Here is a 16,045-nt window from a genome sequence, read left to right as displayed (position 1 = left end):
AAATATTAGAAGAGTCGTGCGAAACAATTTGGAGCGATTAGCCTCGATGTGGATATACTTGAAGCACGATGTGGTGCGGTTGATGTCCAAATAAGACCTGACCACGGAATGCAGTCGCCATTCGAAAGTATAACTTCAGCTAAATTGGGCGCGACCCTGCACACGACCTTGCTCTTAGGGTCTAATATCGATGCCACGATCTTAGAACAACATGAAATTATTTCCTTAAGATTGCCGCGCAAAAAATTCATTTCGAAATTCGATTCTAGAGAGTCTTGAGAACATGAATTCGATTCTTGCATGCTACAGGCACTCGATATTCGACGTTATGCTTCTATGCTTGCAACATAGCTGTCCATCTGGTGCTTTATTACAGATATGGAATTGTGCAGAAACTGCAAGGCCTCTAAAACCATCCAAGTTGTGCCGATAACGTAAAGAAGAGAGACTTGGCGGGAACCAAATGAAAAATTCTAGCACTTGAAAAGACGAGGAGAGTTGCTACCCCACGTGGTTATTCTACTGGACAGCAGTGCTGTGCAAAAAGTGCAGTCTATCCGCAGACCTGATTTTGGAGAGTTTTCAGGGGATCCTTCCGCATTGGATCCTCGGACGCAAACCGCATCTTTACATGAATACTCTCACGCGGCAAACACGATGGATCTTGTATTCCTTCTTCATCCTATCTATCCCCTATCAATGACAAATACATCCAAGAAAGCACTAGTCCGAGGTTCTTGGATGGGAAGTCACACCTTCTCTTTCCGGCAAGACCGTCCAAACTTTCAGGCACTGGACACCTGACAAAGGTAAATTTTCAATCTTTCGAAATAGGGAGTGATTAACTTCCATCCCCAAACTGCTTCTGGATGTCCATGAAGGATATGGTCGCAGATCCCCTTTGTTTGGCTTTTGGCTGAGATGGATGCTCCTTCCATCCCGTCATATAGATTACCTACGAAACAAGTATAATTTGAAATCCAGATGACGAGAAGGAAGATGCCTAGCAACTGAATTTGATAGATCCATAATCACTGGGGAAGGGAAACGTTCTCAGGATTAGCATCGAGTATATGAAACGTTCTCATCCCGATACACTACACTTCTCCTCAATAGACTTCAATATTAAACAGCTCTTCAAGGTGGTAACATATGATTATTCTCAGTAAAGTTTCCACTTTGAAAACTAAAAGCAGAGGAGTAAAACCAAAGACGAGAATCTACAGCAAAATGTGAATACTCTGGCTACCTGGAAAGTTGCAGGGATGGTACCGTCTTCAGCAGCAAACATCGACTCATAGATTGCTGCAGTTGCCAGAGCTGTTTCCCTTTTTAGAATCTGGTTTTATGAACGAACAAAGTTATGGTTAATTTTATTGGGTACACCGGAGTTTGCTATTGTAACAACCCAAAGGAAACAATGAGTGAGGGAAGAACATTCACGACATATAAGGTAGTCTTACAGGAATCCTTTGTAGAAGAGCATTAGTCTCGCCCATTGCCCTGAGATGTTCTATCAGCTCAAAAGCTATACCAGGAAACAGAGGAAAAAAGAACGACATAAATACCGCATGTATTGACACTGATAGCTGTAATTACAAAGCCAAGAATCACGGAGTAGTTTAACAAGACAATACATATATAAAGCATAATGGAAGAAAAAGGAAAGAGAGTAGGTAACATGATTTAACATTCTTGTCATATGAGTCAAACTCTAGGCAATGAGACGATCGAATTGAGACCTAAATTCTTAAGGCCTTTGAATTAACATGCACCAAGTAGCATATCTTAACTGAAGAAGATGCCCCAAAATTTCCTGACCACAAAGAACAACAGAAAACAGGATTTATCGGCAACTGAGTCAGTGGTTTGCAACTAGGATGCTCAAATGCAGCTTATGCAAACGAATCAGGACCTACTTGGCCTATCCTCATCTGTTGCTTACTATTCCTAGATTTCCTCCAATAGAAAGAAATGTAAGTACCACCTTGACTTGTCTCCCTTATATGATGAATTCTCTCATTTTCTGATAAAACATGTAGGGCTACACAGCACTTTGTGCAAGAGCATGAAATAGACCTGTTAAGGAAAACTAGGGAGAAAGGACGAATAGAGGCATTGCAAAATTTTCAACAACAGCTTTTTCTCAGATATTAATCATTCGCCCTAAAGATTCAGCATTTCTCGTTATATTTTATTTCTCAACAGTGAGGGAGTGAGTTATACACTAGCAGTCACAAAGAAGTCAAAGCAGAACTTTCATAGTTAAGCTGTCAATTTCACAATGACAGAGAACATATAAATAACAAGAACAAGCATCAAAACCAGAGCTCACCACTTTTATATCTCACTACATATTCATCCACGTCGACACCTGGAAGGGAGAAACCTGCTCTAGTCAACAAATTACCAGCATCTCGCACCTGAAACACGCCAATAACTGTTGCTAAGTAAGGGAAAATGCGATAACCATCAATTATAGGATCATGAGTCATATGTTTAACTGATCTTGGATATGGAAGAAAGATTCACTGAAGTCAGAAACAGCAATCACAAAGGATATAGGACTCGAGACTTCATTATCACAAGTACATCTACCCAAAGTCAGTTAAGCACAACCCCATTATGTGAAGCAGGCATGCAAGACTACATCTCCATAAAGGAATTATAACTTTGTGAGTACAGACTGCAGGCAAGAGTGATTTGAAGAATACTTGTGCCAGAGGAGATAATCTTGGACTGATGCCTCCTTCACGTTCCATTTGTGCTATAGTGCATGCAATTCTCAGTTCCCTTATGACAAGAATAAGAAAACAAATAAAATCAATCAGAAATGCAAGCCTTAAGGTAAAAATGAGATAAATATATATAAGAGAAAATTCGACAACTTTAAGGTTTCTCCACCCAAAATAGCTGCTAGAAAGAGGCCATCAGCCTTCAATGCCAGTTTACACTGTAAAAAAAAAATAATAAAACAACTGTCTGAGCTTCGAATGAACAGAGAGTGTCATGCATTACCATATATCAGCAAGGAGATCTAGATAAAAAAAAAATCTGTAGAAGAACTTTCTAAACAGCATAAAGAGACAAAAAATAAAGGACTGCTATCACCCTCGTCACGAGCCATAACTTCCTTTGATAATCTCAAAATAATCATAAGTCCTAATCAGTGATAAGAAAACTCACTCTCACTCTCCTAGGAGAAATATAGAAATCTGAAGGAAATTAAGACCTGATTACAGATAATCAATCCATGCTGTAGATTCTCGTACAAGAGGTGGAGACTCGGTCAGTTTATTTGTCTGAGCTATTCGAGGGCAAGGTCTGATGCTGAAATGATGAAGTTTTTAAATCGAGAGAACTTGGCAGCGGGCATTACACAGTTGACCTTAAGCTCCAAGAAACTACTTTCTGGCCTGAAAATTAGCAAAGCAAGTCACTTTGCTCCCTTTTGTGATGTAACTTCCCGTTATGTATGCAATGCATGCTGAGATATCAATTTTATGGTGCCTCTTTTTAATAGAACGCAAAAATCCACTTGCACAATTAACCCAATTTGAAGCTTCCTCCACAGCAGAATGTTTTGGAAGGCCCATATGCTCTTTCCCTTTATCCGACATCACCATATTGTCGCCAACAAGGAACTACACGATCAAATTGCACTAATGACGACAAAGAACAAGCAGACCCATACCTGAATCATCGCTCCAGGAAGATCATTTGTCCAGTGTAGACCCAAACAACTGACAACCAGATCTAGAGAACTTTATGTCCAAAAAGACAGACTATTAGGAATTCAATTAATACTGCTCAGCCAAGTAAACAATGTAATAGAACTTATGCCCAGATCTACACCTTTCCTTCATAGGCAAAAACTCTTCATCACCAACAACATGCAGCGTCTCAATGTTCTTATCAGATTTATCTTGCTCCCGCTCTTTGCACTGTTGAATCATGTCACATGACATATCCATCATAATGAGCTTTTGAATGCCACCTTTTGTCAGAAAAGGAATAATGTTCATCATGTTATATGAATAGCATAAACAATATTTACTAAGTCTGCAACACATTGATAATTTTTGCTTGTCTATCAGGTATGTGATGTTTGCTTGGTCAAGGATGTTAACATAAACTAACAAGCTTCCTCAAAAATCGAAAGTAATGCTCATAAAATCATTATGGAGCAGCTTAATAGATTTTCATACATTCAAGCATGCTTATCTCCAACATGAAAACTGTAATAGCAGTTAATTGATGAGGAAAAAGGATCCTTAGTTCATAGCTGTATACAAGATATACATAAAATAAGAGTACTAAGATGTTAGTAACAGCAGGATAAAGTGAATGTCAGTAAAGGTAAGATAAGACAAACTCATGCAGAGATCCTTTCTGCTCCACCAAAAACAAAAGAAGAAGCATGTGTATTAAAGGATTTGTTTCCCACAAAACAAAAAATTGCACACTGTATCCCTCGCTCAAAAGTCCCCTTTCTCTGCCCAGACATATATAAAGTGGATCAAAATACTACAAGACTGTGACACAATATGTTTGAAGCTCACATTATGAACTGGCATTTCAGGCTTCATTTGTATGTCCATCTATTCATCAAGAACAAGGCCGCTACCGTGATCAGTCTATAGACAGCAAAGGCATGTTGTTACTATAATACTACCACCTTGCTCAGACATTTGGAGAGGACTTCCGCAATCAGTTTGCATTCAGATCCAAACAAAGGCATTAAGCATAACCACCATTCAACTGTTATTTCTCGTAACACCGCATGCAATCACAAGTGTCCAGGCTAATTGGTGGAGGGAGGAAAAGGGAATTGAACCTAAGACCATTTCGTCTTGATAAAGGTTGTCTGTCGACCCATAGGCCAAAACATTCTGTCTACATGCACAACAGTAGAGCAATATAGATTATGAACATCAGCCCTGTTTGATTCATATGTTCTTCTAACCAAATTGATCATAGTGGGCCAAGAATGTTAATAACCTCAAGCTAACAGGCTAACACAAGGAACTCACAAAAACTGGCCGTCCCAATTTGCGAAGAAAAGGTTCATCCTAAACTGTGGGATCTCATTCTCACGAGTTCATGTCTACACATGACAATCTCATGGCGTTCTTAAGCGCTAAAGCTGACCTAACGGGTAAGCAAAGATTGAATTAGAAAGCAAGCGCAGGTATTGAACACTCACCACGACCACGTAACAAGCGCCTGACAGCTTCCAAGGAACCACCCAAGCACAATGCTGTTGGAAATGTCTTCTTGCAGTCCTACAAGAGGCGATCACATCCGCAACATAAGCAAAGTAATCGAGAAAACTAAACTGAATGCAAACTGAAGAACGAATTCTCTCTCCCTCGTATCCTTCTCCTTGCCCAAATCGAATTGGAATCCACTCCACGCAGTACCCACCTCCAAGCGATCCAACAAATTCTCCGCGACGGAATCGACGAAACAATCACCGGGGCGCATCAACCACGCAGCTCGATCACGCTGCCACGCCGAACATTCCCAACCAAAAAAGAAAACGAAAGAAACTGTGACTGAGCGAGAAAATGGCGAACGAGAAATCATTCAATTTCTGATCGGGCTCGCATTACGTGCTTCCGTTTGAGGTCGCGGTCGAAGATCTTCATCCTCGAGCCGTCGCCGCCGTCGGTGGAGGAGAAGCGGCGGCGGAGGGGAGCGCCCCACGGTGCCTCGCCCGTCCCCCGCGCGAAGAGCGACGGCGAACAGGTGCGGCCGGCGCTCCCGCCGGAGAGCAGGGACAAGCTCCTCCTCATCGTTCTTCGCATTTTCCTCTGACGGAGGGTGAAATCGTACGGAGGAGTCGCCGAGGTTCGGATTGGATTCGCCGGCTCCGGTGCTTCGCAGGGGAAGACGAAGGCCTCCTTACTGGCACAGAGCGAGAAGCGATGAAGAGAGAGATGAATGGCTCGCCCGCTCACCGGCCGGGTGCCGCAGACGATCGGCGAAGAGGAAGAGAAGAGACGATGGCAGAACCGTAAATTCACGTCTATGTTTTTAGGATTAATATCACGAAAAAACTCCCAAACTGGTATACGACAAATTCACCTCAAGCTGATTTTTTGACAACCAAAAATCCCAAACTGATACATTTATGACAAATTTACTCTAAAGTAATTTTATAACCATCAAAAACCCCAAATCGATACACTTGTGACGAATTTATCATCTATTAAATCGGATTAATACCACGAAAAATCACAAATTGGTAAACATACAATAGACGGAGGGGTAAAATCCCAAATTGGTACACACATCAACTGTTACGTATCATCCAACTCGATAATTTGATTGTAAAATTTAATGAAAACTAACGAACGGTAAATTTGTCACAAGTGTTTGGGGTTTGGGGTGGTCAAAAAATTAGTTTTTTGATAAATTTGTCACGGATATACCAGTTTAGGGTTTTTCATGGTATTAACCCATGTTTTTATGAGGACGAGATATAAAATTACGGCTGGATTTGTTTCTCTGAAAGAGTTTGGTGGACCATTTGTGTCATCCCTAATTTATCTATGTAATGTGATTCGAGCCCTAAATATTTTCAATTAGGTTACATTTGTCTTGTGAAAAATGAATAATTTGAAAAATATTTTTTAAAAATGATTGTTTGTATCATTTGCAATAATCATTTAATAAAAAATGTTTTCATCATTGCAATAATTTATGTTTAAATATTTTCGTAAATAATAAAAATAATTTTTTGTTCATTCATTTGTGTAAGCGATATAAGTAATTGTTTTTAAGAACGAACTCTTAACTGATTCTGATGCATCCATATAGATCAGATTCTACGAATCATTTCATCGCATGATGTGATCTGCTGTCGAATCAATCATACGAGCTCCTAAATCGACTGAACATTTTTGTTTGATTCGATGAAACCAAGCTAATTTGTTGTTGAATTTATGTATTATGCGAAAAAATTCTCCCAAAAATAAATTTGAATAATGAAAGACTTTTGGCATTGCAAAGTTGACCGGTCTCTGTGCAGTGTAATAACACATTTATCCTTTTTTTTTGTGGCGCGAAAAAGACCAAATTTGTATCTGTGTGACACATTTACCCTTCCGTTAAGGTTCCGTCAATGACGACCGTTAAAAATCTACCAACATAGACAATAGAAGGCAAACGACGCCTATGTGACTTAAATGAAATAAAAATGACATCATTTTGGCTAAAAAATAAAAATATTTTGACGAAACTTTGAATTAGGGTAAATGTGTTGTACATGTACAAGTTCAGAGTTTTTTATGCCGTAAAAAAAATTATGGTAAATGTATCACAATGAATAAAGAGATTTAGAGCAAACGTATCACAGTAAACATTGTTTAGATTTTTTATGGTTTTTTTTTCTTTGTATAAATCATGAAAGTGTATCTTTGATGCACAAATATCCAAATTAATAAAAAGATTAGTCATTCGGGTTTCGTCTAATTGAGGCACTTCAAGTAATCGAGATTTTGACTTATTTAATGTAAACACAATAATTAATACTTGATTGACTTTTCTTTTGCAATAATAAATCATGATGTCGTAAATGGTGCGATGATGCGTTCTATGCAACCTTAAAAATTAATCAAACTTTTTCGGAACAAATTAAAAAAGGAGTTGCGCTTTTTCCTTTCTTTCGTTGGCTTAGACACTCAATTTTTTTATGTTTTGATCATATTATCCCTTTTATGGTCCACTACTTATATTATAACTCTTTATGGAAAATTTCAATTTGGTACTCAAAGTGGGGCTATTTTCTTAAAAAGGAGTCCAAAGTATCAAATAAGGGCTTGAAGTGCCCAATTAGTCTCAACTAGGGGCCCGAAGTGCCCAATCAGTCTAAATGAAGGGCCTGGATTCGCCGGTCGGTCAAATACTCACCGACCAGCAAGTACGTTCCGGCTAGGGCAATTTCGTCTTTTACTCTCTTTTCCTTTTCCTTTTCTTCTTCTTCTTCTTCTTTTTTTTTTCCTCTTTTCCATCCGCCGGCCATAACTGGGGTCGGCGGAGGTGGTCGATCTTAGGCGAAGACCGCCCTCGCCTGGGCTGGGTAGGCGAGGGCGACCCTCGCCGGATCTGGCAAGGGCGAGGGTTGCCCTCGCCGGATCTGGCAAGGGTCGCCCTCGCTCGCCCAGCCCAGGTGAGGGCGGGCCCTCACCGGCGTCGGGCGACCCTTGCTCGACCCTCGCCCGACCCTCGCCCGACCCTCGCCAACCACCTCTGCCGGCCCTAGCTATGGCCGGCAGAGGGAAAAGAGAAAAAAAAAAAGAAGAAGAAGAAGAAAAGGAAAAGAAAAAGAGAAAAAAAAGAGTAAAAGACAAAATTGCCCTCGCCGGAATAGTGACGTGCTTGCCGGCCAATGAGCATTTGACCGGCCGGCGAACACAGGCCTTTACTTGAGACTAATTGGGCACTTTGGGCCCCTATTTAAGACTGATTGGGCACTTCGGGCCCCTATTTGAGACTGATTGGACATTTCAGACCCTTATTTGACACTTTATTCACTTTGGACCCCTTTTTGAGAAAATAACCTCACTTTTGGTACCAAATTGAAATTTTCCCTAACTCTAAAAAACTGATAAAAAAACTCTTTTTATTTTGTTTCTTCTTTTTTTCCTTGTGGGTCCTACATTCCTTCTTCTTTTTTCTTTCCACGTCTTTCAAGTCTCAGTTCTCGGCTCTTGCAAATTGGTCTCTCTATTTCTCTCTTGCAGATTATTTTCTTCTTTCTATGCCTCCTTACTCTTTTGCAGGGCATTGAGAGGCATTCACACTAATAACTATCGAATTCACAAAGACAAGGTAAGTATACATTGGCAACCCAACAAGCCCCACAAAAAGATCATCCTCCATATCGTTGTCGGCTACGAATCGTCCGCCTCGGGTCATCAAGTTCTCTACACATACGTCCAACAAGCCACATTGTCTTGAGACGACGAGCTAGACATGTCGGTGAGTTCTTAGGCCAAAACTATTATATCAACAACACGGTCCTCATGCCCGCCATGCTAGACAACTAGTGGATGGTGGAGTCAACAGTGTCGAGCACATCCTTGAACTCCAAACGAGGCACTTCAAGCAAGTACAAATCTACCCAATTCAGCTCTGGAACGTAGTGGCAGAGCTATGGTTGTGACTGTGGGAACGGTGGGGTGAAGATGGACCACGGCCTTTTCCTGATGAAGGTGAACAACAAGTTGATGCTCTTGAGGAGCCAAATTGGGGACTACAAACCCACACGATGGCAAAGAAAGTATGAAACTAGGAATGCATATTGGCAGGAAGATCAGGAGGATGCTTATAATGGTGGAACGAACATGGAGGATTTCATAGGCAAATGTTGGAAGCCTCTCACTCGGAAGATCAAGGTCTTTGACATGAACTCAAATTCATGAAATCATAGGTAACTCCAAAGAAAAGAGAATGGCTTGTAAGAGAAAAAAACATAAAGACGATTTGCAAAAGCGAAAACCGAAGACGTTAAATGCATGAAAAGAAAGAAGAAGGAAAGTTAGACTCATAAGCAAAAAAAAAAAAAGAAACAAAATAAAAAGAGTTGACCAAATAGAAAAAAGGATTAATAGAACAAAAAATTTCAAACTGGTACATCTGTGACAAATTTACCCAAACTAATTTTTCAACTACCAAAAATCCCAAATTGATACACCTGTGATAATTTTACTCTTCGTTAGTTTCCATTAAATTTTATTGTCAAATTTATGAGTTGGGTGACACGTGGCAGTTGACAGGTATACCAGTTTGGGGTTTTATTCTCCGTATGTCATCGGTGTACCAATTTGGGGTTTTTCATAATATTAATCTGATTTAACGGAGGATAAAATTGTCACAAATGTACCAGTTTGAGGTTTTTAGTGGTCAAAAAATTAGTTTGGAGTAAATTTATCATAAATATATTAGTTTGGGGTTTTTCGTGATATTAACCATAAAAAGAGGACCACTTTTATAGATTTGTAATAAAAGTGGTGGGCCACGCAAAAGCGCGGCTTTTAAAAAATAGCCTATTGGATCCGAGGTAATTTCCACGCGAAATGATGAAATAGAAAAATGCGCCAATACCAGAAATTTTTTTTTTTGGGTCGAAAGCCAATACTAGAATTTAATCGCACTCTTTTCCTGCGCAAAGCCAATGCGAGAAAATAGCTTATGGTGATGGTACATATAAGACGCTCGCCCGATGTTTACTTCCCCACTAAGGAGAGAGACAGGATCGCCTTCCTTTGTCGTTCCTGAGCATTGTCGTCGTCGTCCTCGCGTTGTCGTCATCGTGGTGGCCGTCTTCTGCCTTCTTTCTTCTGCTGCTGCTGCTTCTTCTTCGGCAATGGAACACCTGATGGGTCTTCTCAGGATTCGCATCCACCGAGGCGTCAACCTCGCCGTCCGAGACCTCAGGAGCAGCGATCCTTACGTTATCGTCAGGCTCGGCAAACAGGTTCTCGTCTTCTTGCTCGCCTCCGGGCTCCGTGGATCCCAGACTCCGTTTTCCTCTCTTCTTCTTCTCTGTCTTTGATCTCTGTTTATGGCTTCACCACAACCCCCCTCTCGTCCGTGGAAAGTCGTCGATATCAGAACTCTCTGTGTGGTTTCTGCAGAAACTAAAGACTCGGGTCGTGAGGAAGAACACGAACCCAGAATGGAACGAAGATCTTACGCTGACCATCGCTGATCCGAGCCTTCCCGTTAAACTGGTGAGATCGCGTCGTCTCTTCGTACTGTAAGCTTTCGAAGTTTGATTCAGATGACCCCATCAAAGCTGCTCAATTAACTTCAGTCCCATGGCAAAACTTTTGCAGTTTGTCTATGACAAGGATCGGTTCAGCTTCGACGACAAGATGGGGGACGCGGAGTTCGAGTTCGGGACCTTCGTGGAGGCGCTGCGGATGCGCCTGGACGGGCTCCCGAGCGGGACCATAATCACCCGGGTCCAGCCCACCCGGCAGAACTGCCTCGCCGGCGAGAGCCGCGTCGTCTGGGCCGGCAGCAAGGTCGTGCAGGACATGGTCCTGAGGCTGCGCAACGTCGAGAGCGGCGAGATCGAGCTGCGGCTGGAGTGGATCGACATCCCCGGATCGAGAGGGCTGTGAAATCGTGTCGCGACCCTGCTCAATACCACCCTCTCCATGTGATGTTCGGCGCTGTTCGGTGTACAGTTCAATAGAGAAAGGACCCAGCCGAGTAAAGGTGTATCCAAAGGGGGAGGCATACAATGAGAGTTCTTTGATGGTGCTTCGTAGGAGAGGCAAAAAGAGCAATGTGTACATTGAATTCCTTAATTTGGACCGCTTGACCATGGTGAAGAAATTTGTTTTAAATTTCCGGTCACCAATCACCAAATCGTCCCTACCAACGCCGCTTTGTGCCTTCTTCTTTGACCAATAATATTCCATTACATAGAGGAATTCACACTAAGACCCAAGTCACCCAACTCAAATGTGCGTATGAATCAGCTTTATCTATGATGTTAACCCGTAGTATGAGCTTATAAAAGGGCCCTTACCTACCAAAGACAAAACTAATTTACAAATTAGCTTTACCACGCGGATGATAATAAGCAAAACTTATTTACATAGCAAGGCCCGATCTCAGTGTCAAAATCCTCGCTCTAGCTTCACTCGATATAAAATCGATATATTCGAGCTCGATTTGGTTCGGTTCCATTAATTTCAAAGTAGCTCTACCCTATTTTCTAGTATAAAAAAATAAATGAATGAATGAATGTGATTTGTTTTCTGTAAAGTTCGTTTTCATCGTTTTTTAAATTGTAGGGACTTTGCGGGCCAAACCTTATCTAACATGGATTGGCTAGATAGTTTGCACGTATTCTTGGACCAATCGAGCCAGGGATTTTCCATTTTATCCAAAATGGACACGAGCTTGATCTGAGTGCCGAAATCCTTGCTCGAGCTTTGTTCGAGTATAAAATCAATATACTCGATCTCAATTTGGTTCGGTTCCCTTGATTTGAAACTAGCTTTTTACCCTATTTTCTAATATCACAAATAAACCAATAAATGTGATTTATTTTTCATATTGAGTGAAACATAAAACACGTGCGAAAATAATCGGTTCAATTCAATCTAAAGCCATACGAAAATTAATGAGCAATCATTATAATCCAAGCAAATAATCATAATAAAATAGAAGACGGAGATTCAAAGGAATCAAAATAAACTTTAGATATTTGCTAAAACACTAACAAGTGAGCCATCCGTTCCATAAAGTTAATTTTCATCGTTTTTTAAAGTTGTATGGACTATGCGCGGCGGGGCCAAACCTTATCTAACATAGATTGACTAAATAAAGTTTGTACCTACCCTTGAACTATCGAGCTATAGATTTTTCATTGGGTAAATAGCATAAATGGTCTATAAAACTTTGACTAAATGTATAATGTGATCAATGAACTTTAAATTTATTCATTGTGGTACCTGAACTTTAAACAAATGTCCAATGTTATTTTCTAAACATTTAATTTTTTCAATACGGTTCTTGGACTTTGGGTACATGTTCAATTTAATCTTGGAATTGTATGAAAATGTTCAATATTTTCTCTAAACTTGAATTGATGGAAGGAAAATATTGAACATTTTCATACAGTTCAAAGATCAAAAGTCTAGAGACCACATTAAACAAATTAAAAGTTTAGAGATGACATTGCATATCGAACTAAAGTTGAGAAAGGGCATTGCATATTGGGCGAAAATCCAAGGATCATTAGGGCGCGTTTGACAACCGGCCAAATAGTAACTATTTCTTTTCTTTTGTTTCTAGAATCAGTTTTAGAACAGAAATCCGTTTGATAAATTTTTTGTTCCCGGGCACAAATTTGCAAAAATTTGTTCCTAGAATTAGTTTTGGAACAGAATCAAGAAGCAAAAAAAAGTTGCTTATTGATTATGGGAACAAGAATTAGAAATTGAAAAGAATTTTTTTTTTCTTCTTCTTCTTCCTAGCTTGTGGCTGGCCGTCGGCCACCGACGACTGGCCAGGGCCAAGGAAGGAGAAGAAGAAGGAAAAAAAAAGAAAAAAAATTTAAAAATTCAAAATATTATTAATAAAAATAAATTTTGTGCAGTTAGCAAATGCATTTCTGTTCTTTTCTATTCTAAGAATAAAAATTTTGGACAGTTATCAAACACCTTCAAATACTTAGAAATTATTCTCGGGCACGAAATAAAAAAAATCATTTCTGAATAGAAATTATTTTCGAGAATAGAATGGTTTTATTTCTGAATAGAAATTATTAGTGTCATTATTCTTTTCCCATTTTATCCCAAAGAAAGCAAAAAATAAAATAAAATATATATATATATATATATATATATAGTCGAGTCAAATCCAAAATTCAAATAGACGACAAGTCAAAGCTAAACACACGACTGACTCGACTCATTATACTATGTTATTCTTTCGCATGAAACGAGCCAATTCCTCGATCCTCCGAGCGATGTCTCTCTTCATCAATCTTCTAGTTCTAACCCTTGCAGGGACCGAGGGGAGGACCGCACAGGCAGTCGTTCCCCGCGAACGACGTGGCGGCGAACTTCTTCCCGGCGGCGTCGGGGATTTTCCCGCACAGATGGTTGTAGCTCACGTTCAGGCTCTCCAAGCTCGACACCGCCTCCGGCACCTGCCCGTACACGAGGTTCCTCGAGACGTCCAGCTGTTTCATCGTCTTCGGGATCCTCAGCGCCCCCATGTCGAACCTCAGCTTGTTGCCCGCCGCCCCGAAGCCCACCAGGAACTCGGTCCGGTTCAGCAGCCCCGCCGGGCTGCCCGAGATTTGGTTCTCCGACAGGTCGATGTAGTCGTAGAAGTAGGTCTCCTTCGGTTTCCAGTCCTCCATCCGCATCTTGATCCCGCATTTGGCCAGCTTGAGCGAGTATATGATCGGCGAGGAGGTGACCCAGGATGGGATTTGGCCCAGTTTGAACAGGTTGTGGGAGAGATCGAGCGACTCGATCCCTTTGACGTACATTTGGGGGAAGGGGTCGACGAGGACGTTGCGGGAGAGGTCGAGGTTGAAGATCTTGGTGAGGTTGGCGAAGCTCTTGGGCACGACGCCGTGGAACTGATTCGACGACAGGTCCAACGTGTCGAGCGCTCTGAAGTTCCCGAAGAAATCCGGGATTTGTCCCGTCAGAGCATTGTGGCCGAGCTCGAGATACGCGAGCGTTGGCGCTAGACCCGAAACGGTCGCCGGAATCTCGCCGGATAATTTGTTGTTCGACAGTCTGAGGATTCTGAGATAGGGTAATGACCCGAGATAGTCCGGCACGGGTCCGGTGAGCCGGTTCCGGGCCAGGCTCAGCACTGTCAGGTTCTTGAGCCGTCGGATCCCGTCGGGGATGGCTCCGGAGAGGGAATTCCCGCCGAGTTTCAGCTGAGTCAGCTGTGTCAGCTCGGAGATCGAGCCCGGGATCGGCCCGGTGAACTCGTTCCCCTCCAGGCTCAGCGCCTGGACCCCGGCTAACTTCCCGATGGCTGCCGGTAGCTGGCCCGAGAGCTTGTTGTTCTCGATGTACACGAACTTGAGCTTCGGCAAGCGGAAGAGTAGGTCGGGGAAGCGGCCCGAGATGTTCCTGAGGTCCAGGAGGTAAATGCCGTCGAGGTCCTGGAGCTTGGAGAGGGAAGGCGAGATGGTGCCGGACAAGTAGGCGGCGGGGCGGTCCGGGTCGCCGGACACCCAGACGCTGGTGACCCGGTCGTCGGACAGGCAGGTGACGCCGTGCCAAGCGCAGCAGTCGGTGCCGGGCTTCCACGAGGCGAGGATGCCGGAGGGGTCGGCGGTGATGGCGGACTTGAAGCCGAGGAGGCCGGCCTCGTCGTCGGGGTGGCAGGAGGCGGCGGAGGCGAGGTTGGGGCTTCGGAAGATGAGGAAGAGGAGCAGCAAGGGGAGGGTGAGGGAAGGAGGCGGCTTCATCCTTTGGCTGTTGCTGGGATTGGGATGGAGATGATGAGGATGAGGATGAGGATGGATGAAAGCGGGCGTTGCTTCTTCTTGCTCTCTTCTTTATACTGTTCTGGTCTGGTTTGGGGTTTGCAGTGCGAGTCCCCACAATGTAATGCGGTTTTTGACTCGGGGGTTCACGGTCAAAGGGAGGAGAAGCCGACAAGGAATTTGCCTGTGGCTTATCTCCATACTCGGTGCACCAGCAGCGGTGGCGCACTAAATATAGACAAGTGGTGGGGGGGATGGCAATAGCCGATAGGGGTGTCAGAACCATCCGGAATTGGTTCGATTACATAAGAATTCATAAAAAAGGCGAATCCTTGTGATACACCAGATCCGGCTCATATATTTGGCTTGGATCATAGTTAAGTTCGATTCAGCTGCTCACCCAAACAGATCGATTCGGATTGATTTGGATTTTCAAAATTAACCGAGCCGTTGACATCCTTAGATGAGGATAACATGCACGTTGTGTTAAGGTATGTCAAGATTAACATACAACTTATTGTATGGCTATATATTATGTTTGTTAGGAGGGATGAGGATGGGGGAAGACTAAAGGTTTTCAGAAATAAGATCAATCTTCTCGAACTTAGAGAGTTGAACGTTGATAAATAGGTTTATTCTTCTTTCTTGCTTATACTCCTTTTAGGTCTATTTATAAACACATAAAAGGAAATTTATGTTACGATGCATTAGTTTTTCGTTGGTTTTGCCTCCCCAACATCTTGGACAATGTATTATAATTCAAACCCTTCAAATTCTCTCTCTTCTTTTCTCTCGTAATTTTCGTATCCCTTTATTTTCCAATCTAATCACTTCATCCAAACTAAGTGTTTCTTTTTTTATTAAACCGAGCTGAGTGTTAATGTATTGATTTTGTACATCACTTTTAGTAAATCACTTTTGGTCAAACTACCGTAATTCTCTTAAGGAAGGGGTGAAATGATCCGGCCCGTCATCCGATCCGACATATGATGGGTCGTCCCGTGCTTGGGCTGGTCCTTTTTTTTTTCCCCGATGGCCCAACGCATGCCT

The 16,045-nt window shown here is 42.2% G+C and overlaps 3 protein-coding genes across 3 annotated transcripts; 1 reads left to right on the top strand and 2 right to left on the bottom strand.

Annotated features, from left to right (window-relative positions):
* Positions 1-275: 275 nt before the first annotated feature.
* LOC115681775 (putative methyltransferase At1g22800, mitochondrial) lies at positions 276-5,992 on the bottom strand. Its single transcript, XM_030605843.2, has 11 exons — positions 5,616-5,992; positions 5,428-5,508; positions 5,207-5,285; positions 3,856-3,997; positions 3,695-3,764; positions 2,889-2,953; positions 2,715-2,793; positions 2,336-2,423; positions 1,464-1,528; positions 1,250-1,339; positions 276-955 (listed from the first exon to the last, which is right to left on the bottom strand). Exons 1-11 carry the CDS (start codon positions 5,808-5,810, stop codon positions 842-844), a joined length of 1,068 nt encoding a protein of 355 aa, XP_030461703.1. The 5' UTR covers positions 5,811-5,992; the 3' UTR covers positions 276-841.
* Positions 5,993-10,050: 4,058 nt separating this feature from the next.
* On the top strand, positions 10,051-11,388 carry LOC115681776 (protein C2-DOMAIN ABA-RELATED 4-like). Its single transcript, XM_030605844.2, has 3 exons — positions 10,051-10,486; positions 10,647-10,742; positions 10,848-11,388. The coding sequence occupies exons 1-3, from the start codon at positions 10,232-10,234 to the stop codon at positions 11,136-11,138; spliced, it is 642 nt and encodes a 213-aa protein (XP_030461704.2). The 5' UTR covers positions 10,051-10,231; the 3' UTR covers positions 11,139-11,388.
* A 2,122-nt stretch (positions 11,389-13,510) lies between these two features.
* On the bottom strand, positions 13,511-15,020 carry LOC115681774 (MDIS1-interacting receptor like kinase 2-like). Its single transcript, XM_030605842.2, has one exon. It carries the CDS (start codon positions 14,975-14,977, stop codon positions 13,529-13,531), a length of 1,449 nt encoding a protein of 482 aa, XP_030461702.1. The 5' UTR covers positions 14,978-15,020; the 3' UTR covers positions 13,511-13,528.
* Between the last annotated feature and the right edge of the window lie 1,025 nt (positions 15,021-16,045).

The sequence above is a fragment of the Syzygium oleosum genome, unplaced genomic scaffold, assembly GCF_021117445.2.
Source record: "Syzygium oleosum isolate NSW1041296 unplaced genomic scaffold, Sole_v2.1 Sole_v2.05, whole genome shotgun sequence".
Taxonomy (NCBI): Eukaryota; Viridiplantae; Streptophyta; class Magnoliopsida; order Myrtales; family Myrtaceae; genus Syzygium; species Syzygium oleosum.
Note: the sequence above shows the minus strand (reverse complement) of the source record. Positions and strands in the feature narration are given on the sequence as shown.

Coding starts and splice junctions, on each gene's coding strand:
- LOC115681776 (XM_030605844.2), top strand. CDS start 10,232: ATGTTTACTTCCCCACTAAGGAGAGAGACAGGATCGCCTTCCTTTGTC. Junction 10,487..10,646: donor TCGTCAGGCTCGGCAAACAG/GTTCTCGTCTTC, acceptor TGGTTTCTGCAG/AAACTAAAGACTCGGGTCGT. Junction 10,743..10,847: donor CGAGCCTTCCCGTTAAACTG/GTGAGATCGCGT, acceptor AAACTTTTGCAG/TTTGTCTATGACAAGGATCG.
- LOC115681774 (XM_030605842.2), bottom strand. CDS start 14,977: ATGAAGCCGCCTCCTTCCCTCACCCTCCCCTTGCTGCTCCTCTTCCTC.
- LOC115681775 (XM_030605843.2), bottom strand. CDS start 5,810: ATGCGAAGAACGATGAGGAGGAGCTTGTCCCTGCTCTCCGGCGGGAGC. Junction 2,424..2,714: donor GATTATCTCCTCTGGCACAA/GTATTCTTCAAA, acceptor GGCGTGTTTCAG/GTGCGAGATGCTGGTAATTT. Junction 1,529..2,335: donor TGTAGTGAGATATAAAAGTG/GTGAGCTCTGGT, acceptor TTCCTGGTATAG/CTTTTGAGCTGATAGAACAT.